The 23,506-nt window shown below is 42.1% G+C and overlaps 1 protein-coding gene across 2 annotated transcripts; it reads left to right on the top strand.

Moving 5' to 3' along the window:
- The first annotated feature begins 2,294 nt into the window (after positions 1-2,294).
- On the top strand, positions 2,295-21,705 carry col1a2 (collagen, type I, alpha 2). 2 transcript variants are annotated; one of them, XM_037794378.1, is made up of 51 exons: positions 2,295-2,499; positions 4,272-4,276; positions 5,175-5,186; positions 5,535-5,570; positions 5,972-6,055; positions 6,784-6,840; positions 7,112-7,156; positions 7,297-7,350; positions 7,530-7,583; positions 7,718-7,771; positions 7,882-7,935; positions 8,444-8,497; positions 8,841-8,885; positions 9,043-9,141; positions 9,368-9,421; positions 9,716-9,814; positions 10,224-10,268; positions 10,575-10,673; positions 10,779-10,832; positions 10,942-11,049; positions 11,141-11,194; positions 11,340-11,438; positions 11,712-11,765; positions 11,890-11,988; positions 12,092-12,145; positions 12,237-12,290; positions 12,418-12,471; positions 12,662-12,715; positions 12,805-12,849; positions 13,101-13,199; positions 13,319-13,426; positions 13,544-13,597; positions 13,692-13,745; positions 14,954-15,007; positions 15,114-15,167; positions 15,263-15,370; positions 15,481-15,534; positions 16,006-16,059; positions 16,173-16,334; positions 16,435-16,542; positions 16,929-17,036; positions 17,572-17,625; positions 17,726-17,833; positions 17,958-18,011; positions 18,121-18,228; positions 18,348-18,401; positions 18,556-18,663; positions 18,761-19,004; positions 19,408-19,592; positions 19,904-20,146; positions 20,310-21,705. In XM_037794378.1, exons 1-51 carry the CDS (start codon positions 2,430-2,432, stop codon positions 20,454-20,456), a joined length of 4,071 nt encoding a protein of 1,356 aa, XP_037650306.1. In that variant the 5' UTR covers positions 2,295-2,429; the 3' UTR covers positions 20,457-21,705. The 2 variants fall into 2 exon arrangements, with proteins under 2 accessions (XP_037650306.1, XP_037650307.1); XM_037794379.1 differs by lacking the exon at positions 5,175-5,186.
- Positions 21,706-23,506: the final 1,801 nt, after the last annotated feature.

Here is a 23,506-nt window from a genome sequence, read left to right as displayed (position 1 = left end):
CGCTCGCCCCTCCCATTCTTTCTTTCTTTTTTTCTCTCTCTGTCTTTCTATCTTTCTGGTTCGACTCAGGGAAGAGTTGAGGTGAAGTTGACGGGAGTGTCCAACAATTACTTTTTTTCTGACACAGAGTGGGGAGGAAAGAGAAGAGAAGAGAAGAGAAGAGAACCGGCCTATATGCACTTCTTTAGGATAGTTCAGTAAACTGTAATAGATCTTTTACTGTCTCTATACTCTTTTAGAGTGACACATACCTGTCCTATGTTGCAAAACAGAGCTTTACAATACATAATAGATTATAAAGTCATTAAGGAACTAGCTAGTCATCAATATGATCTGCATGAAAGTTCAGTACAGTGTCCATCTATGCTCACAGAGGAGGATCAGAGTGGAGATCCTTTTCCTTTCCACCTGACAGACACACTCCTTTACATATTAAGTGTTCATTGGAGCAAATACATCTCCTTAAAATAAATGTAGAACGGGTAAATATGTCTTGGTGATTTAAGAAAGATCACAACTATTTTCCTTATTGAATGCAACAAATCTCCTTTATGAAGTGTAGCATAATTTTAGGGAGAATAGAGGTCATTATGTACATCACTGGTTGAACTTGAACACATCATGAACTGATTTTACTGGTTTAACCTTCTCCCATTTAAAGGATAGGTTCTCATCAGTAGTCGTGTGTCATTAGATTAGGTTTTCTTACTGTGGTCATTCCTTCTGTGACTTGAAAAAATGTGAAATTACCCTTTAAGGAAGCCAGGACACATGGCTGCTGCACTCTGCCATACAGTTGTGTTAGTGGCCAATAGATGCTTTCTGTTAATAATGTAAATACAAGAGTTTAAACACTGAGTGTAGCACTGTATTTGATTTAATTTAAGAATACGTTTATGCTGTGTGCTTTACTGACTGGAATGGACAGTGTATGTGTGTGTGTGATATAAGGCTGCATGGAGGGCCACGCTGAGTGTTGTTGGAGGGGTAGTAGAATAGATGACATGTCTGGTCATGTGGGCAGGTAAGAGCTGCCAAGAGAGAGAGAGAGAGAGAGAGGTTGAAACTAGATCTATCTTTCACACCTGTCTTTTGTCAGTGTAAAGCTCCAGCAGAGAGCATTGAATGTGAATCACTGCATTCCACTAAAGGCTTTCTGCAGATTAAAGACTTCAGTGCTTTTTATTCTAATTCAATAAACTCTAATTGATCTAAAGAGTTTAGAAGTCTTACAGAAACTTCCAGATGTAGGAACAGAAACATAATTTTATTTTATTTTAATATACAAGTGCAGGAAAAGCTTGGTGCATGTGGTTTGCACTTAGTGTGGGGAGGAAAAAATGAAATATGACTAAATCTGCTTGGCTGCATTATGGATATTGGTGGTATAGCCACATCATACACATAAATAGCAAAATTGACACGAGAATGCTTTCAATAGCAATAGAAGAATAAGGTCTGAAGTGTGAGAAATGTTTCAAAAAGTCCCTAGAAGTCTTACAGAAACTTCCAGATGTAGGAACAGAAACATTATTTTATTTTAATATACAAGTGTAGGAAAAGCTTGGTGCATGTGGTTTGCACTTGTGTGGGGAGGAAAAAAATTAAATATGACTAAATCTGCTTGGCTGCATTATGGATATAGGTGGTATAGCCACATCATACACATAAATAGCAAAATTGACACGAGCATGCTTTCAAAAGCAACAGAAGAATAAGGTTGTGCGTAAAAATGTGCGTAAAAAAGGCACAATACAAGTCCAATCCAATCAAACTCCAATAGATCAACTATACGATCCAATAGATAATCCTACACTCTCTCTTTTAAAAGTTATTTTCTCTCATAAAAAAATTCCAAAGTGAAGAAGAAGACACCAGGGTCCTCTCGGTGCCACCTGATGCCCACCGACGCGCACCAAAAACGGGCACATTTTACGCACAGTGCGCACGGTTACTGCCTGGCGCCTGTATCTTCAGACACTGACACTCCGGATTCACTGCAACCAGTAAAAGAAGGAGGTAAAGAAAAAACGTAGGCCTTCTTCTTCTTCCCTTTTTAAAACCTCGACGCTGTCCACGTCCTCAAAAAGAATGGATCTAATTAAAACGTTGCACTCGTCATCATCGCCAACGCTTTGCCAAAGAGGGTTCTGGTGGAGAGGAGGCTGGGAGATGCAAGCAGGAGAGGGATGGGAGTCAGATTGGGTTTCTCTGCTCTCATTGGTCGGTGGGCTGACTTTTGACACGCAGACCAGGGACCCTCCTGCCGTATAAATAGGCCTGACAGAACTTTATTATTCTAGCATCACGGCAGCAGGATCCTGCTCAGTTTGGAGTTACTCGTGTCACCATAAACTGCATGCCTGCTTGAAGTTGGGTTAAAAACACAGGGGTTTAGCAGCACAAGGAGTCTGCATGTCTGCTTAGACATGCTCAGCTTTGTGGATACTCGGATTCTGTTGCTGCTTGCAGTAACTTCATACATAGCATCATGTCAATGTAAGTTTGAATATCTGCTCTTTTTTTTCTCTGTGATGGATATTTTTTTCTCCCACTTGCTGCTTGAGGATTCTTTGGCTTTTGTTTTTGGACTTACATGAAGGTCAACCTGGAGACAGCTCAAAAAGCAGAATAAAGCTCAGAGGACTGAGCTCATTGCAGAGGATTCTTCACTTCTTCTTTTTTTTCCAAGGATACAATTGTTTTATACTTTTAGTATTAGTTTTCGAGAGAGGGAGAAGTTGCACTCCTGAAAAAAAAAGTTTTCTTGCTTTGAAAGATACCTCTTAAGTGTCTTTTCAAAACTTTTAATGCATGTGGAGTCATCAAAATAGGCGAAATGTGAATTTTCTTTTAAGACAAAGGATGAAAAAGTTGTGTGGGGCGTTGTACATATTGTTCCATCCAGACGTCCAGCTTAATGAGGCTTTATTATGGGAACAGCTGTGTCTCCACCTGGTGGCCATGAGTGCAAACATCTACTTATGGCACCAATTAGATTTTCTCCTCTCTAAAGAGAGGCAGATCTGTTTGTCAAACATTAGAAATTAGATTAAATGCTTACATATTTATAGATTTTGTTAAAAATGTTGATGACTTTTGGTATCATCTTGTCTATGCCTTTCTTTATAGTTACAGTTTTGATTTATCATTATTTAGGTCTCAAAACGATTTAAAGTGTAGACCACAAGATATGCACTGAAGTTAAAGCTTCTTGGTAACTTTTTTTCATCATTATAGTACATCAAATGGGGAGATAAATAGCCTCACATCACTTTTGAGTGTCCAAGTGCGCCCCCTTCTGGTCCAGACTGGACATGATGCATTAGAGTTCATGGGGAGGTCCCAGACCCAGCCCATGACCAGCTGATGTCCACCTGCAACAAAAAGTGTGGATGAGAGACACAAACTTCAGCCACGTATGAAGGATGCAGTCATCAGATAATTGAAACCATTTTCCAATTTTGGATCGTAGCATTCAATCTAATTGGGCTCAAACTCAGCCCTTTTTAACGCAAAATCAGAAAATGCACCTTTAAATAATAATATTGCAGCAGAAATCAGAACAGCATCAACATCAGTTGTTACAAATCTCCCCCGATACAAGTGATGTAGCTCTTATCTTGTTGGCTGTAGCAGGCCAACTATTCTTGTCCCAAGGGCACAGATTTACCTGTTGAGGCCTGCTAGCAGCCGGCTCCTTAATATCTGGAATGCTACTCAACACTGAGATTCAGTTTAACATGCGGAGATGGCCCTCAGCTACACTTTCAGACCTGTGCTACAGCAAGTAGATTGATAGCAATGCCGGTAGGCTATAAGTTTTAGGCCTGACTGCAGGATTTGTTCAACATTTGGAGATACTGGTGATAAGTGTAGTTATGTTCTGACAGTCCTGACACACTGAAGCTGAAGGTGAAGGCCATCAGAGCACACAAGTAGAGCAGCTTTCTGTTTCACACTGAATATTTTGCTATGTTATTTGTGAACATGGAGACTTTAACATGGTTACTGTGCATTTTAACATCCTACAACATGAAGGCATCCAGTCTTGTTTCTGCATAGTGTGTACATTTTGTAGACTCATGCAAAGGAAAATACTGTTTTCATTGAGCTACAGGAATTAGTTAATGCAATTAAGAAGAATAGAGATGGATTGACTGACTGTTTTGCTCTAAAAAATGCTGATCATGTTCTAACGGAGTATTCCCTCTTCTCTCCCCCACCCTCCTCTTCTCCTCTTCCTCCTCCTCACCTCTCCAACGCCACAGACTCGGTTAGTACACATGCACGGAATCAACATCTCTTAATGATAGCTTTACCTTGTCTCTTTGCTTCTTCTTCTTCTTCTTCCATACGCTGTGATATATTCCACGAGAGGAAGACCTCTCGGTCGGTCTCCTTGACCATATGAGCAATCTCAACGATGGCATTTAGGAATTTCTGCCCCTGAAGCTGAAAGTTATTTCTTGCAGTTTGTCTCCCTTCCTGTCCATGAATAGGTGAGGGTCCTATTGGCTAAAGTTTGTGTCAATGAAAGCTAAAACCGCAGCTCTGAGGCCCCCTTGGGTCCTGGTACAAAGGATCCTTTGAGGTGCAGAGGGAGGATTGCCCCTGAACAGCTGGCTGTGGGTCAGTTTGGAGCCTTCCTCTGCTCCTTGATTAGGATTTTGATTTCTGAAAGCTGATCTCAGACCAGCTAGGAAAAGTTGACATCTTCAGCTGAGATAAAAACTGAAAAAAGAAAATGATTGAATTGTTATCAATCAGACTGAGGCCCCTCTAATGGAACAAACCCTGATGAGTGTTTGTTGGTATTATTCTGCTCATAATTGAGATTGCCCAAATCAGCATGCAGTGTTTTAATGTTTTAAAGGTGCAGTACGCACAAACTTTATTTGGACTAACATGCTCTTACTGCTAAGAGGTTGTTGAGTCTTTTAGCATCTCTGTGCACATGTTGATCATTTATTTGATCATGCTGTATCTGCACGAGCATGTTTTACCTATCCTTGTTGACAGTATTGCATCTTATTTTGCATGCTTAGCTATTTCTTACAACAGCCACTCGTCGTCATGCTTATGCAAAAAGATAAAAGAGCTGAATGCTCGATATGGCCTTACGAGATTGAATAAATAAATCTTACATTTATTTATCTTTCTTTTCTATGTAGGGAAGCCGCAAGGTGAGCACATTATGTTGTTCTTATATGTGTCATTTAGAACCTACAGTGTGGCATATAAGGTCAGAGGGCATCCTTATGATGCCTAGTTTAATCACTGAAATGTGTTTTAACTTGCTTACCCCTCTCGCTGTAAACTCAAGTTTGTTTACATGCACATTTTATTGATTTTATTTAATATACACCAGATCATTTGAAAATAATCTGTTTTTTATTATCCTTTTTTAGTGTAGTTTAGATCAGACGCCTGCTTTGCTAATAGGAATAGTTACGAGCTGACATGTTGCCGAAGCAGCGAGCTGAGTCATCTGTTCCGTGTTTTGGTCTGACTGAGTGATTTTTCTGCCGCAGGGTCCCCAAGGAGACAAAGGACCACGAGGTGACAGGGTAAGCTGAAGTGAAACTCTGCTTCCTTCGATCAAACAGCTGTTACCAAATGTGCAGTTTAGGCATTTTTAATGTGGTGTACAGTATATGTGATGCATCTATGGCGTGTTGTTTGTTGACGTCATTTGACCTTCTAACCTCAGCAGGCCACACCCCTTTGTTTACATCACCCATATAGGCCCAGTGTTTACATTAATAATAATGTGAATGGATATGATGGGTACCATTTAAAATATGGACCTCCTTTATTTTATTAAAAACAGTGGTTCAGCTTTATCTATTCATTTAATGTTTCTGTTTATTTATGAGCTAGAATAATCGAAGAATCACAAGAAACCTTTCTATCAGCAGCTGTTTATTCAGTAGCGGTGTTTACTCACTATATCATCTGTGTTTTACAGGGTCCACAAGGCCCTAACGGAAGAGATGGCAAAAACGGACTCCCTGGCCCCGCTGGCCCCCCTGGCCCCCCTGGACTCGGAGGAGTAAGTCCACTGTTTATACTCGCAAAATGAGCCGCTTGGCTTCTCAAAAGTGGTCCAGAAACTATAACGATAATGCAGCGCTGGCTGTGATTTTGACTTCTCATGATGCAAACTGTGCAGACATTGAAATCTGTCTGTTTTGATGTGTGTGTTTGACTCACATTCGACTCATTCGGGGCTGCAGGCTGTGATTCTGTGCAGCGTTCATAATCACGACCTGCTGCTCTGGTTTTTATGTTGAAATGGAAAAGTGTTGAATGTTATTAATGAGGTCATTACCCTGTGACCTTTGACCCTTTGTCTTTTACCCATTTGTCACCATGGCCAAACAGATAATACATGGATTATGCACTACTGGATACTATTAGTGTTAGTTAACTCTCTTTTAAGTCTTCAAGCCCTAAAAAAAGTATATGTATATATACTCACTCCCATTGTTTTTGCATTTTAAGGAATTATATAGTTAAAGAGCAAACAACATTATAAAATTTATTAAAAATAAGTTAATATGATGCTCACTTCCATGTTATGGTAAATTGGTTTATAGGCGCAAAAAGGACCAGTTTAATATAGCACATTTAGTTTTGTATGTTACAACAGTATTTTATTGTGCCATGCCAATAACATAGGGTTTGTACCACTGTTATTTATTTGAACTGGATAAATGCTCTGCTTGTCCAATAGTGACAATATGAATAATTAATCTATGTTTTTTTTCTGTTCATCAGAACTTTGCTGCTCAGTACGATGGTGTGAAGGCTCCCGATCCCGGCCCTGGACCCATGGTGAGGGCCCCTCTCTATCTGCCACACACACAAATACACACCTTTATCCACCTATACACCTACCTTCACTTCATTAGATACAGACGACACTGGACCTGAGCTGTCAGCTATTATTGTGTGTGTTTTTACATCCTTACCTACACAGAAATACTTATAGTCTATGGTAGGATACTTATATCTCATACCTTTGAATTCATGACAAAGTGCACCAGCGTACATTAAGTTAGTGTTGATGAATGATATGCATGATTAACTTTTTTCTCTTTTTCAGGGTATCCAAGGTGCTAGAGGTCCTCCTGGATCTGCTGGACCCCCTGTAAGTTCACACACACACACTGCTAATTTAAACTACGGAGCGATCTGATCAAACTTGACCATTTGTTCAACTCATAAGCTCAATCTGTTGTTGCTATGATGTCGATATTTGAAGACTAATTGCCTCTTATCATTCAACAGGGAGCTCAGGGACACACCGGACACCCTGGTGAGCCCGGAGAGCCTGGACAGAGTGTAAGATCATCCTCAAAAAATATTCACAATTCTTCAAATTATCATGTGTTCAGAGCTGCTTTGGGATCACCTCCTTGTCAGACTCACCCATGTGATATGATCATGTGATGTGATGCCACCATCTTAAAAAAGTATTTGTCATCTTTGAGATCTTGAATGTTCTGGTTTTCCTTCCCCAGGGCCCCGTTGGTGCTCGTGGCCCCCCTGGCCCCTCTGGCAAATCTGGAGAGGATGTACGTATACATTTGTGTTTCTACAAGCTACCTTTGTTTACAAGTTTTGAAAAGACTTTTACCCCATGCTGTCTTGTAATGGATTTGTTGCAGCCACAATGTCAAACGGTAACCTCTGTTTTGCTGACTCACAGGGTAACAACGGCAGACCTGGCAAGCCCGGAGACAGAGGTACCCCCGGCCCACAGGTATGTTATCCAAAACAAGGAGAATGAAACACAGACAGACACAAAAACAGACATCTGAACTGTAAATATGGAGCATGTCTAAGTTATATTTTCTATATTTTGATTTGCAGGGCGCTCGTGGATTCCCCGGAACCCCTGGACTTCCAGGAATGAAGGGACACAGAGTGAGTGTTGACCTGAACTTTACCTGCATGGTTTACTTAAACACCTGAAGCCCACTGGCTTGAAGCAAGCAGCCGAAAACTGCTCCAAGACAGAAAAAAGAAATGTCGGAAGAGCTACACCTGTGCTGTGTGGACTAAAAAGTGACGAAATGGACATAACGAGCTCCGCTGGGAGTCCTTTTCCTGCCTCCTGAGGAGCAAAGTAGATTAAATCCAAAGCTTAATGGCTGCCATTTAAGATTTTTAGTCCCTATTTTGCATGAGAACTTATGGAGCCAGATGGTAAACTTCCTATGACACTCTTTCTCATGTGAAACTTTAGATATCTAGTTGTCTATATACTCTTACGAGAGGCCAAACAAGCATCTGTCTTGTTTATCCCATATACTGATTATCCCCATCTCCTCACTTTGTATATGAAGTAGCACATTTTAGTACCAATAGTAGGAGTGGTAATAATACTACTTCTTTTGTCCTCTCCCATTCTCACTATCTCTCTGTGTTACAGGGTTACACTGGTTTGGATGGACGCAAGGGAGAGAATGGTGGTGCCGGTGCCAAGGTAAGGAGCGCTGCAGCAACAAAATGTTTCTACTGAGAACTTTATTTTATTTAGGATCCTCTTGGATTCACATCAATGTCAGTCTACTGATAAGTTCAGGGTTAGAGCTTGTAGTATGTATTGTAGTTTCTGCCTGGATGCATTTATTTCACATAATGTCTCTAGTGTAAGTTGATATTACAATAATAAAACATACACACACAAAACAAAATTTACCAATACTTTGTCAGGGTTTTCACCTCACTTGTCAACAATCAAATGTCTCCATCTGTCCCATTAACCTCTGACCTTTGAGTCACTCCACTCCAGACACCTCATCCACCTTCTCCTGTCTCTCCCATAGGGTGAGTCTGGTGCCAACGGAGCTGGTGGAAGTCCTGGACTGGCTGTAAGTATTTGATCACCGTTCATGCACAAAACCTTAGTTATCTTGCTGTATTACTCACTTTAACCATTTTGCCATGATTCATCATTTGCCATCACACGACTGCAGTAAAGACACTCTTCTCATCACTTGTGGGTTTTTTTGTGTGTCCTCCCTTTAGGGAGCTCGCGGTATGTCTGGTGAGAGAGGTCGTGGTGGCCCTGCTGGCCCTGCTGGTGCTCGTGGTGCTGATGGCAATGTTGGACCCTCCGGCCCTGCTGTGAGTACTGACCCTTTAAACCCTTTTGTGATTGCAAGATTAATCCATTTTGGGAATATTCAAACTCAAGAGGTGTCATCAAGATACCTGGTGTCTAAATAATAATGTGTAATATAATATCAGAGGAAGGAGCAGTTAGATTTGCACCCATATTAGACAAACGTTGACCTTAATGTGACCTATATTACACATATCCTGATGTCATATCTGCTCTTCTTCTACCCAGGGTCCTCTTGGAGCTGCTGGTCCCCCAGGTTTCCCCGGTGGCCCCGGACCCAAGGTAAGTGCGATGCCACTTCCCATTGCGTTTACTTACCTTTGGCAACACATCCTCCCAGTTCATGTTTAGGGCCACAATGGAAGACATTATTAGAGACATTATGAGACATGAGACATTATCTCATTTCAATGTTCACCATCCCAATAGCTTCTTGTACACTATCCCCATGGGAATAGTTCATACATTTAACAGATCACTTTTTTCATAATGAAAAGACCAAGCAAATACATCCTTAAGAAACACCATTATTATGATTTCATTGTTTGATTTTGGGTGTATTGTGGTCTTTGACAGGGAGAGATTGGAGGTGCTGGAGCTACTGGCCCAAGTGGAGCTCAGGGAAATAGAGGAGAGCCCGGTGTCAACGGTGCTGTCGGCCCCGTCGGTCCCGCTGTAAGTATACAAAGATCAGACTTCCTGGAAGTGAAAAGATAAGCTGATGATAGCAAAAAGTTGTATTTTATTTAATCCTTGATTTTGTTTTGATTGTTGTTTTGTTCAAGACTACATCGATTAATTCCTAAAACTCCATTAAATATGAATGATGAAGTTATTCTAAATTATGATTCGCATTGATTTTCCATCGCTATCCATGCATTTCTTCAACAACTTTACAGAACAGTTATATTGTCATTTACTGTAGTTACTTTGTGTGATATTATGACATATTCCATATTACAGTGCTTTGGAGTGCGCTTGTTTAATCTTTGAAAGAGTCAAATGTAATCATTTTTGCAGCAATGGATTTTGTTGTTGTTGTTGTTTTGATGAGATTATATAATTTCTTGTTTCTTCCCTGTAGGGTAACCCTGGTGCTAATGGCCTGAACGGAGCCAAGGGACCTGCTGTAAGTACTCAAGTTGTACTATTAGAGTATACGTAGGTCAACGGTCATGTAGGGTCACACAGAGGTTACAACAATTAGGCCCTATGCCATGCTGCACATATAACACATAAATCATTAGGTTGTTTTAATCACAGAGCATGATTTGCAGGAAGCAATTTTATTTTTATATTACAACTGAACATAATATAGTCTCCATTATATTAAAACAAATATGCGATGATAAAGGCAAAACAACAAATAAAGACACTGTTTCAAGTCAGGCTCGAGTGATGCTCACCTGTCCTGTCTGTCATCGCTGTTATTTAGGGCACTCCTGGTGTCTCTGGTGCTCCTGGATTCCCCGGACCAAGAGGAGGACCCGGACCCCAGGGTCCTCAGGGTGCTGCTGGACAGAGAGGCCTTGCTGTAAGTACACAGCCAACACAAACATCCACAAAAGAAACACACTCACAAATATTTGTACACAGATGATTGATGGTTCCATTAAATGCGTCTGTTTATCTGTTTTAGGGCGATCCTGGTGTGCAGGGTGTTAAGGGAGATGGCGGACCCAAGGGAGAGCCTGTAAGTTCACATCTTGACCCCCTTCTTTAGTCTGAAATGTCACCAAAACTGAATCTGTAGACCTCTGAATACCTCTGTTGTCCTTCAACTTCTCTGTTGCCTCCATCAGGGTAACTCTGGACCTCAGGGAGCCCCCGGATCTCAGGGTGAGGAGGGCAAGAGAGGACCCAATGGTGAGCTCGGAGCAACTGGACCTGCTGGAAACCGTGGAGCTAGAGTGAGTACCAGACCAGACACACCATCTCTGATCCATATCTCAGAGCCATGTTTCTTGGATCACCTGCTAAATGCTTGTGTTTCTCTTACAGGGCTCCCCTGGTAGCCGTGGTATGCCCGGTAGCGAGGGAAGAACCGGCCCAATTGTAAGTGTTCAATGGACAAATCTCATTCCACCAATTTCTATATTTAACTACACTGATGAGAAATCAAAAATACAGTTCTGTTTTATAGTCATGATGTGAGACTTCCTCCTCATTTCTCTTGTACCTCTTTGTCTCCTTCTCGTAGGGCATGCCTGGTGCCCGTGGTGCTACTGGTAATGGTGGACCTCGTGGACCCCCTGGAGATGCTGGCCGCGCCGGAGAGTCTGGCCCAGCTGGTCTCAGGGTGAGTCTTTTGCTACGTACGAGGGATCTGATCTGTGTCTAGCTTAAAGGGAGAATAGGCCTGTGATAAATTGTAATATCTGAGTTACAACAGCATGGAGCAATAGTCCTGTAACGGCTTTAGTACGAGCCTATTGTGTGGTGTGAATTTGCCTTGTGTGCATGATTAAACCCAAGATTTTGTTGAAAGGTAGTTGGCCCAAGGGATCAGCTGCAACAGTGCAAATTAATGACAATAACTACATCTTAATGACGTGATGTTTATCTTTTGCAGGGTCTCCCAGGAAGCCCTGGAAGCTCTGGACCCCCAGGAAAGGAGGGACTTGCTGTGAGTAAATCTGAATTTTACAGTGAAACTTGTGAATTTATTATTATTAATAATCTTCGCATCTGATATTTACTCAAATAAATGCAATTGATTTCCTGTTGCACTTTCTTTTATCCTCCTCCAGGGCCCCTCTGGACAAGATGGCCGCTCTGGACCTCCCGGCCCAACCGGACCTAGAGGCCAGCCCGGAAACATTGGTTTCCCCGGACCCAAAGGACCTGGTGTAAGTAGAAATAAAGCTCAACAACGAGCATTTGGAACTACATCTTTATATTTTTTTCAAGTTTATCATAACCTGTGCTTAACCTCCCTCTCACCTCCTTCAGGGTGAGGCTGGCAAGCCCGGAGACAAGGGAGCCACTGGCCCCACTGGACTGAGAGTAAGTCCAAAAATACAGTGATAAAACATTTTAACATGGTTTTTCAGCTTCGTTGTCAGTTGTTATAACACATCATCATGTTCCTGCCTAGGGAGCCCCTGGAGCTGATGGCAACAATGGAGCCACTGGCGCTACTGGACCTGCTGTAAGTATCCTTATATATCTATCGTCACCCTTTCCGACAAATACATACAACATTTATGGTATGATTTTGCTACTATAACCATCATGGTGCCGTTTTAACATTGGTCTTCTGTCTTTTATCGCTACAGGGCGGCCCCGGCGAGAAGGGAGAGCAAGGATCATCTGGAGCTCCTGGTTTCCAGGTTCGGATCCATCATCTGATTCTATATTGAAAAGTGCACTCATCAGAGAAAATTCAGTCTAATTTTCCTGAGAGGTTTTTAGAAAGCATGCGATATATATGACCTGCACCTCAGGTGAACTTTTTTAGATCTGCATAAATGTTAAACCGTTGAGTCCACTGGTCCTGATGTTGTGGCTTGATGTTTTCAGGGTCTGCCTGGACCCGCTGGAGGCGCTGGAGAGGCTGGCAAGCCCGGAGACAGAGTGAGTAACGCACAAACACACGCCGACCTCCACCATGTTGTACAGTCAAACCGTGGTACATCTCTAACCCACCATTCGTGTCTCTATAGGGTATCCCAGGAGACCAGGGAGTTGCTGGACCTGCTGGAGCCAAGGTGAGCTGTCCATGTCTTGCAGCATTCACGCTGCTACAGAGGCATTCTGGGTCTATTTGCATCAACTGAATCAAGACCCGTTATTATTATCTCAGATAGTACGATGCCAAAACCATTCAAATAGTTAGTCATTGAGGCAGATTACATTTGCATGATGCATACAGTATAATAAAACATAGCCTATATAACAACCAGCTTCGAGTAGCCGAAGACAATAATACACTGACTCCCTCTGTGTGTTCCTCCTCCAGGGAGAGCGTGGTAACCCCGGTGCTGCTGGAGCTTCTGGAGCTCAGGGACCATTCGGTGCCCGTGGACCCGCTGGAGCCCCCGGAATCGATGGTGGCAAGGTAAGATGATGCCATATAACGGTTGTTTAAATGCTTTTTTTTGGTTTGGAGTATAATAATAATTCTGTAGAATCAGAATATGTCGGTGCACATCCACAATTTGTCTTGTCTGTTTCCAGGGAGAGCCCGGTGCCGTTGGTGCCGCTGGTGCAGCTGGACACATGGGACCTGGTGGCATGCCCGGAGAGCGTGGAGCCGCTGGTGGACCTGGAGGCAAAGGAGAGAAGGTAAGCTCCAAAAAATCCACCACCTGCAAATAAAGTGGGATTTTTAGCCCCTCAAAATAACTCAGATTTGTTAATGTATTTCTTCTCTATCATTCCCTCCTCCTCGGTCTCCTTTAGGGAGAGGCTGGACACACAGGACCCGCCGGAAATGCTGGCAGAGATGGCAGCCGTGTAAGTTCAACTCTCTAAATCTTTTCGATATAAAAATGGTAACCACTCACTCCATTAGTTTGAGTCTTAATGTCCTCTCCTCTTCTCTTTCTAGGGCATGCCCGGACCCGCCGGACCTCCTGGACCCACTGGAGCCAATGGTGATAAGGTAAATGGGTGATGTGTGGATATTATTTACCACAAAAACAAATAACGACCATTAGAGTGGAGGTGTTTAGGATGAACACTGACACAGATTAATTAATGTTACGGAGCTTTTTGTTACGATCTAAAAAATGTCTGCATCCAACGTTATTCAAGATGGCTGACAGACTCTGGTACCATTGGGGTCACTGGTACCAGAGTCTGTCAGCAACAGTAGAAAACCATCAAGACATGTTGTTGAGATCAAATCGATGTCAGATATTATCTCTTGGCTGACCAACCCGAATCCATATCCTTGTACATCGCAGTCCTCTGTAGGAGAACCCCCACTGTGGCGTTGTATCTGACGCTAGAACCTCAACGCTGCCTCCTGGTGGCTGTTTTATAATATTACAGCAATGGCTCAAGTACAACTTAATCTAGAATAGCAGTGGTGATAACATAATAAATGCACCAGACAATTTTACATTTCAAATATTTAAGGTTACCCTTTTTTCCTTTCCTTTCCTTTCATTCAATTCAATCATTTATAAATAGTAAATTGGTTAATTCAACTTAGTCAGTAGTTATTTTACTGTTAACAAACAATGACATGATAATTCATCATTTTCACTAATTATTAGTAATGCTATTAGTAATTTCTCTTATTTTATCAGTAGTTTGTGTTATCCAAAATACCTAGTTTATAAATTATGTATTGTGTCATAGTTGATAAGAGATGATAACAATTACAATCTGATTACATTAGAAAACTATTTATTATCAGTTTATTGTTGTACACATTATAGCCTTTTATATACTATATTAAGTACGCGTTAATAATTACCAAATTCTTTATAAACCTCTAAGAAATTGTTTGTAAAGCATCTATAAACATTACATAGACAGATGGACCAGAAACAACATTAACAATCAAGACACAATTTATAAATGATGGTTATTATATAGTGTTACCTAAAAGAAAAAACAAATAATTATCTTTTGTTGCATTTATATCAAGTTTTCATATTCATTGGCTGATTAGGTTTTCAAATTGACTCTTTTTTCTACTACTGTTAGTCCTTCTACGGTACAAAAGTCAACAGAGTACGTTTTAAATAAACGCTGATGCTGGCAGAAGATTTTTCATGTGTGTATGAATTTATGGATGGATGATAATGGATGGATGGATATATGGATGGAACAACGCTAAGCTGATGTTCTCTCCTCCAGGGTGAGAGCGGTTCCTTCGGACCTGCCGGACCCGCTGGTCTTCGTGGATCCTCTGTAAGTAGCTGTGGCTGACTTCCTTCATCATAACAAACCATCACCCGTTTTACCATATTATTCACCTGCAAACACTCTTTCTGACCCACTTGCTTGTTGTCCACAGGGAGAGCGTGGAGAGGTTGGACCCGCTGGATCTCCCGGATTCGCTGGACCCCCTGTAAGCCAGCAGCCAATCACCTTGAAATACAATATACTATGACACACGCAATTGTCCAGATATTGACCCAGCGCCATTACTCTTACTGTCTACAGGGTGCTGATGGTCAGACCGGAGCAAGAGGAGAGCGTGGACCTTCTGGAGTTAAGGGAGAAGTTGGATCCGGTGGCCCTGCTGGACCCGCTGGACAGTCTGGACCTGCTGTTAGTACCACTTACACCAGACATACACACACTTGCATTGATAATTGATAAACCCAGATGAGATATCAGTGATGCTAATACAGAGTGGTGTCTGGTTTCTGTTTATCTAGGGTCCCTCTGGCCCCGCTGGACCTACTGGTGGTCGTGGAGACAACGGACCTAATGTGAGTATTGAAACATAAAATATAATTCCTTCTGATTTCACTTATTGCATCCATAAGCAGTTAAGATGCATGACAGCATACATAAACACATACTTAATTTACCTGTCAGAGTCACACTTCAGCTCTACACACCCTTTCATAGAGGCTACCAAAGCATGTAGTGAATGGAAATCAAAACTCTAATGAGCCAATTTAATCAGAAAAAAAGTTTATTTTCACCAAATAAGAATGTCAAAGGATGACTATTGGCCAATTTTTGTGTCTATTTTTAACTCTCAGTTTTCCACATCAAGCACCATGAAGATGCTTTTTTCCTGCAGCTTGAGCTGAACTCATAAATGTGCTTCTTTTAGCCTTCCATATATGTGTTCTTTGGCTCTATTATTGAGAATAAATGAGATTTTAGGAACCATACAGCATATTGTTGATGAACGCTGTGTAACTTTTGATGGTGTGTGTTTCCGATATCAGGGTCTGACTGGTTTCCCCGGTGCTGCCGGCAGAGTTGGCGGATCTGGTCCCGCTGTGAGTATTGCTCTTATATTACATTAGTTAACAGACACTGAATACATCTTCTCATCATATCAGTGAAACGGAGCGATCACAACTAAAACATTCTCCTCTTCTTCTCCTCTCAGGGTATTGTTGGACCCCCTGGCCCAAGTGGTAACGCTGGTAAGGATGGTCCTCGTGGTCTCCGTGGTGATTCTGGTTCCGCTGGTCCTTCTGGAGAGCAGGGTATGGTTGGACCCCCTGGTCCAGGTGGAGAGAAGGGACCCTCTGGAGAGTCTGGTCCTCCTGTAAGTTATAGCTCAGTTGGATAAATAAAGTTTATATCTGTATTATGGTCGTATAGATCTCTATCGTCAATGCATTAATATGTGGCCTGTGTGTGTTTAGGGTTCTCCTGGTGTTCCTGGAACCGGTGGTCCTCTTGGACTTCAGGGATTCGTTGGTCTGCCTGGTGCTAGAGGAGATCGTGGTACACCTGGTGGTGCTGGAGGTTTGGTAAGTACCAACTAATACTGAGAGTACCCTCCAAAAGATTCTACTGCACTATGAACACCTCAGAGCTATGTTTTTTAATTTATCATTTAAATCTATATATCTCCAAATGTGTATTGACAGTTGAATATTATCATTTCAAACGTTGACCACACATCTGTAAAATAAAAAAAAAATAGGATTAGGCTTCATGCATGCAAGATTTTGAATTATGCATGCGTGTGAAAGATCATAGACAGTTTTCAGCCGCCATGCCTATTTTGCAGGATGGTTTGAATGAACACATGCACCTTTTGGGTCAAACACGCATTGCATATATACTGTATCACATACACTGTGAAGCCTTTGACTGTATCTGACCCAATGATTTCCTCTGCATCCCATCACAGGGAGAGTCTGGTAGAGTTGGACCTCCTGGTCCCTCTGGAGCCCGTGGACCCGCTGGCAACATTGGCATGCCTGGTATGACCGGACCTCAGGGAGAGGCTGGACGTGAGGTAAGGGCCAATAACAAGTACCGCAATGACCTGTTAGTGGTGACCAACTGTGGAGAGAGTTTCCAAGTAGAAGTACTTTTAAACCCAGTTTCGACAGCAGGACCTTTTCCCCAGAACTAGGAACCTTTTGAGGAACTCATTGCGTTTCTACCGCAGGGTTCTGGGGCCTTTTTACCCCCCTAAAAGGCCCTGGTTGGGGGGTAGTACTTTCTGAAAGTCCAGGGACTTTTGGGGTGGGGTTTGCAGGCATGACTGTCGCAGATTGGTTAAGCACACACAAAGCGCCACAGCTTCAACTGTACCACTTCATTCATAAAACAAGGAAGTACTCTAGTATCGATTTAGGACCATTTTAGGACGAGGGAAGAACATTTCTCTTTGTTTGATAACATTAAAAGAATGAAAAGGTAGTCCCGAAACTATAATTACCAGGAACTTCTTGGTGGAAAAACATGGACTCACAGCAACCTGACCCAATAGACTGATATGAAGATAGAAACTTTTATGTAACTGTAATATTCTTTGCCATCTACAGGGTAACCCTGGTAACGATGGACCCCCTGGTCGCTCTGGTACTCCTGGATTCAAGGTAAAGCCCTTTGATACACCTTAAAGCATATTTGTATACAGAGTATACACACACATGCGCTGTGCTCTGACCCACATCTATACTTTTCCACCATTTTTAGGGAGACCGTGGAGAGCCCGGATCTGCTGGTTCCAGTGGAGTGTCTGGTTCCCCCGGACCCAATGGACCCTCTGGAGCTGTTGGCAGACCTGGAAACCGTGGAGAGTCTGTAAGTATAAACAGCAGCACCCCTTTTAAAATGGATTCACTACTAGACCATTCCCAAGTAGCAACATCTACAATCATCTGCTGTCTTCACTCATCATTTTATTCTTGTGTCTCCTTGTCTTTAGGGCCCAGGAGGTCCCTCTGGACCTGTTGGCGCCGCTGGAGCTAGAGGTGGCGCTGTAAGTACAATGAACACGTATAGTAATAAAAATAGCACATAGAATAGTGGTAATTGACTAAAAGTATACAGATGTAACCTGTGTGTGTGTGTTTGTGTTTGTGGTATAGGGACCTGCTGGAGTCCGTGGTGAGAAGGGAGGTGCTGGAGACAAGGGAGAGAGAGGCATGAAGGGTCTGCGTGGACATGCTGGTCTCCAGGGAATGCCCGGACCTTCTGTGAGTGATGGCCCACCATCAAAATGCACACAAAATACAATATATGCGCTGATATTTACCTAAACTACGATGTCTACTACGCCGGCATTCAATGATGCACTTTCTCTCTCTCCCCCCAGGGACCATCCGGTGACAGTGGAGCTGCTGGACAAAGCGGACCCTCTGGACCCAGAGTGAGTGACATCCTTATAACCCACAATACACCAGTGTTTTTTCTCCTTCCACCTCCTTCATGATCACTAAAACACCAAACGCAGGAGATATGTGATGCAAGATTTCCAAAAAAGACAAATGTTTGACTGTGTCATGTTTTGACCTCCTCTTCAGGGACCTGCTGGACCCCACGGACCCCCTGGTAAGGATGGCAGATCTGGTGGCCATGGAACTATTGGATCTCCTGGTGCTCGTGGACCCCCTGGATACCTTGGACCTGCCGTAAGCACATCTAGACTCTTGTTTAGCACCATTGTGCATCAAAGGATCCAGCTGCAACTGTGACCCACATGTCAATCCACTCTCTTATCCATATCAGGGTCCTGCCGGATCTCCCGGTCTGCCCGGACCTGCCGGCCCCGCTGGTGGCGGATATGATGTCTCTGGATACGATGAGTACAGAGCCGATCAGCCCTCTCTGAGAGCCAAGGACTACGAGGTCGACGCCACCATCAAGTCCCTCAACACTCAGATCGACAACCTGCTCACCCCAGAGGGATCCAGGAAGAACCCCGCCCGCACCTGCCGCGACATCAAGCTCAGCCACCCCGAATGGAGCAGTGGTAAGCTCAACTTAGTCTAATATATACACCCTACACTGAGTACGATGTAGATGTCTTTTGGGGCCTTAGTCGACTAACACTCATGTGATTTTGTCGGCTAATCAATTAGTTAATTTAATCGACAGATCTGTAAAACTGAGTTTCTCCACAAAGAATCACACAAAAGCACCACTTTAAATCTTGTGTTTCCCAGAGATGTGCTCATCAGTTTCTTGGAAATAAGTCATTAAGCATGAAAAAGCGTAAAAAACGACTAATCGACTAAAAATCGTAGTCGATTAAGACCAAAACAACGGATTAGTCGACTAATCGACTAAGAGGGGTCAGCCCTAGAGCCCATATGTAGTAAGAGTAAAAAACTCTCTTACCATCAGTTTGACTCTCTATATTTCCTGCCCTGTAGGATTCTACTACATCGACCCCAACCAGGGATCCATCAATGACGCCATCAAGGTTTTCTGCGACTTCAACACCCGTGAGACTTGCATCCACGCCCACCCCGAGAGCATCGCCCAGAAGAACTGGTTCAGAAGCACCGAGGGCAAGAAGCACGTCTGGTTCGGAGAGACCATCAACGGTGGTACTGAGGTGAGCGACTAGAGAGATATTTTACTTTATTTGAAATAAAAGGGGTTTAAACACCACACAAGCAGACAAGACCAGGAAATAACAGTAACAGCAGATGTTGGTTGTGTCCGAAATTCCATATTAACATGCTATTTAGTACGCTAAAACAGTATGTGAGATTTTTTTAGTATGAAACCAGTAGTATGTGAATTGCATACTATTTTTTATATTGTTAAACGATAGTACACATATTGGGTATGTAGTGCATAGTGTGCAATTTCGGACATAATATTTTTCATATTTAAAATATTGACATTCTTTCATTCACGCAGTTCACCTACAACGACGAGACCCTCAGCCCCCAGAGCATGGCCACCCAGCTCGCCTTCATGCGCCTGCTGTCCAACCACGCTAGCCAGAACATCACCTACCACTGCAAGAACAGCAACGCCTACATGAGCGACGAGACCGGCAACCTGAAGAAGGCCGTGGTGATCCAGGGATCCAACGACGTGGAGCTGAGAGCCGAGGGCAACAGCCGCTTCACCTTCTCCGTGCTGGAAGACGGCTGCACTGTGAGTAGCTCTTTGGTCCTTACGGTTATCCTTCATTGCTTCAGTTTCAAGACATGATTCTGTTCATACAGAATCATTTCTTGATATATATTATTGGACTTACAGCTGTGTCATTTGTATTATTTTGCCACTATTCTAAAATGTTTTTCCTTTACACCTGCAGAGACACACTGGTGAATGGAGCAAGACAGTCATCGAGTACAGAACAAATAAACCATCTCGCCTGCCCATCCTCGACATTGCACCTTTGGACATTGGTGGAGCTGATCAGGAGTTTGGTTTGGACATTGGCCCAGTCTGTTTCAAATAAATAGACTCATGATAAATTAAACACCAAAAAAGAGAGAAAGAACGAAAAAAACAAAATCTCTGCCCTTCTTTCTGTGTTGTTTTTTTTATACTGAATGCTGATTTCTCTCTGCGCATCCACTTGCTTAAGATGGGCAACTATCTGAGAGGACTGAACGGACTGAGCGGAGCATTTGTGCAATGCAAATTAATACAGCAACCCAAAGGGACGCGGGAAAACAGCTTGTTGTGGGACATCATGTCATCCTTTTGTAAAAAATAAAAGAAGTGTAATAAAAACGCTGAAAGTACGCATCACTTTGTGGTCTTTGTATATCTTCCAAAGAGGAGGTTTAAAACCACAATTTCCATGAAAAAAAGGTTTAAGCTACCTCATGCCTGTACCGAAAGAAAATACTTTTGACAAAACCTGGGTCCACAACCGAGATGTTAAGACTTCTAATGCTTCAAGCTTTGTCCTGTATCGGAAGGTGCTCAGTTACTTGAAGCAGAGATCTAATGGTGCTAATATGCAGCTGTGGAGCAAACCACTTTTTACTGTATTACTTTGTATTGACACTTGAGGAGTCTTGCATTGGTCCCCTGATATACTCCCCCACTTTAAGCAGGTGGAATGTTTCTAAATCTGATGTCTGGTTTTTTGTTTTGTTTTGTTTTATTTTGTTTTTGTCAAAAAGGTTTTTTTTTTTGTTTTGGTTTTCTTGTTCAGGCTTTTTTTACTCTTCAAACCCCACACCGAGTGTTCATACTGACAGCACATATTTCATCCAATTCTGAATGGTTCTTTTTAGGCGGCCTCTCTCTCTCTCAAAAAATGATTCCACAAAGTCTATTGTACCTATTTTGTATATGTGAGATGTTTAAATAAATTGTGAAAAGTTCTGAAATAAAGCATGTCCAATGTTCCAAAACACACTACTCAGTGACTTAAGTGCTTTCATGTTTTAATGACACCATTGAAGGTTTGTCACTGTATTTTGGTTCTATAGTTTGGCTGATGATAACACATCATCTTCATTAACTTAAACATCTTCCGATAGTAGAAGTACAGCCATATCCATATTTACCTTCCCCCTCTTGCATTTCAAAGGTACATCCAATTTTAATGTACAGTAAATTTCTGTTGACACTGTCAATGCCAATGTGTGATTACTATAACGTGCATTGTTTCTTGTAAATATGCATCCTTTGATGTTGCTTTTCCTTGCATAATACAGCTTTTGCATCCAAATAAATTTCTGTGGTTTGGATCAAGGCTTGAATTGCAGTGATGAATGCATACCGATATATTAGTTAGATTAAATATGGGGACATGGCATTCCTGCAGAAAGTACTTGTTTTGTCACTTTTGTCAGAGTTAAGTGTGTTAAGGGAACTGGGATATGCAAGCTTTCTGAAAACTTTATTTGATTTATTTATACCTCCACATGTACTGTAGAAGAGGCCCGACACGGTGGTGCAGTGGTTAGCACTGTCGCCTCACAGCAAGAGGCTCAAACCCAGCCTGTGGTCCTTCTGTGTAGAGTTTGCATGTTCTCCCCGTGTTAGCGTGGGTTTTCTCCGGGTACTCCGGCTTCCTCCCACAGTCCAAAGACATGCGGGTTAGGTTAATTGTTCCCGTATGTGTGAATGTGAGTGTGAATGGTTGTTTGTCTCTATGTGTCAGCCCTGTGATAGTCTGGCAACCTGTCCAGGATGTACCCCGCCTTCACACAATGTCAGCTGAGATTGGCTCCAGAGACTAGGATAAGCGGTTATAGATAATGAATAAATGAATGCATGTATTGTAGAAGCAGTTCAATACACAAAAGGTCACCTGCAGCATTGTATGTAACCACTAGAGGGCAGTATGGCATCTTTTTATTAGCATCCCTACTCAAATAGAGACAGTATCTTTGACCAGTGAGCAGCAAAAACTTGAACACAAGATGCATGTTGGATCCATGAATCTACAACATCTTTTATGCATAAAACTAATGATATTAAAACCACAGATTGCAGACATCAGGCTATAAACATTCATCATGGTATCTTTTTTACTTTACATTAAAATGGCACGGCTAAAGTGACACTTTTTGATGTTGATGAATGTATGAAGTCCTATTCAATAGTGGTGGTGGAAAGTCACAAAGTGCATTTACTCAACTACTGTATAATTTGGACTTATACTGTATAATTCATTCTACCTAATACTTATACTTTAATACAGCTCAGAGGGCAATACTTCTCTGACAGCTAGAGTTACTTTGCAGATCAAGATTTTGCATTCATTTTTCTTAGACATCTGATTACAGCCCTATCAGACCAACCAGCTGGACCTGGCCTCAGGTTTTCTACACTGGTATAAACACATCTATATTTAGGGATATGCACCGTGTGAGCTCAGTACAAACTAAAATGATTTTTAATTAAAATTAGACTTTAACACAGGAACCCTCTACAAGACAGGATCACAATGTTTAGGTAAATATGGATTCAACTTAGTTGATACTGTACTTTAGTGGTGGAAATTCCTAAACAAATGAGCAATTAATCAGATTACGTATAACCTATTGGTACACAGTGAACCTGGGGCTGCTGGGGGTCTCTAGGGCAGATGTCGTCTTTGCCCAGTTGGTAATCCAGCTTTGCTCAACAGAATAAAGTAATCAAAATTGTCTCTATCTTGACCAACTACAACATTAAAATCCTGTTTACATGAAAATGAATCAGTAATAATAATCCAATAATATAGGTGCTTACTTTTGGTACTTTAAGAACATTTTGCTTTCTTAAGTAAAGTTGTGAATGCAGTATTTTTACACTGCAGTGTGATTACATTGACTTAAATAAAGGATCTGAGTACTCCTTTAACTCTACTTCTGACTCAGTCCAGCCCTGCTGATTTACTGTATTACAGCTCCTGTTGATGGTGAGCAGGTGTCCTGCAAACTTGCTTGGACATCCTCAGTCTTTTACAGATGCTCACTGTATGTTTGCACAGTAGAATGGTTAGTCATATCATTTCAATTCAGATTTAGCGTGGGTGTACGTCTAAACAAAGGGTTGTGG

Source organism: Sebastes umbrosus, chromosome 15, assembly GCF_015220745.1.
Source record: "Sebastes umbrosus isolate fSebUmb1 chromosome 15, fSebUmb1.pri, whole genome shotgun sequence".
Classification (NCBI taxonomy): domain Eukaryota; kingdom Metazoa; phylum Chordata; class Actinopteri; order Perciformes; family Sebastidae; genus Sebastes; species Sebastes umbrosus.
Note: the sequence above shows the minus strand (reverse complement) of the source record. Positions and strands in the feature narration are given on the sequence as shown.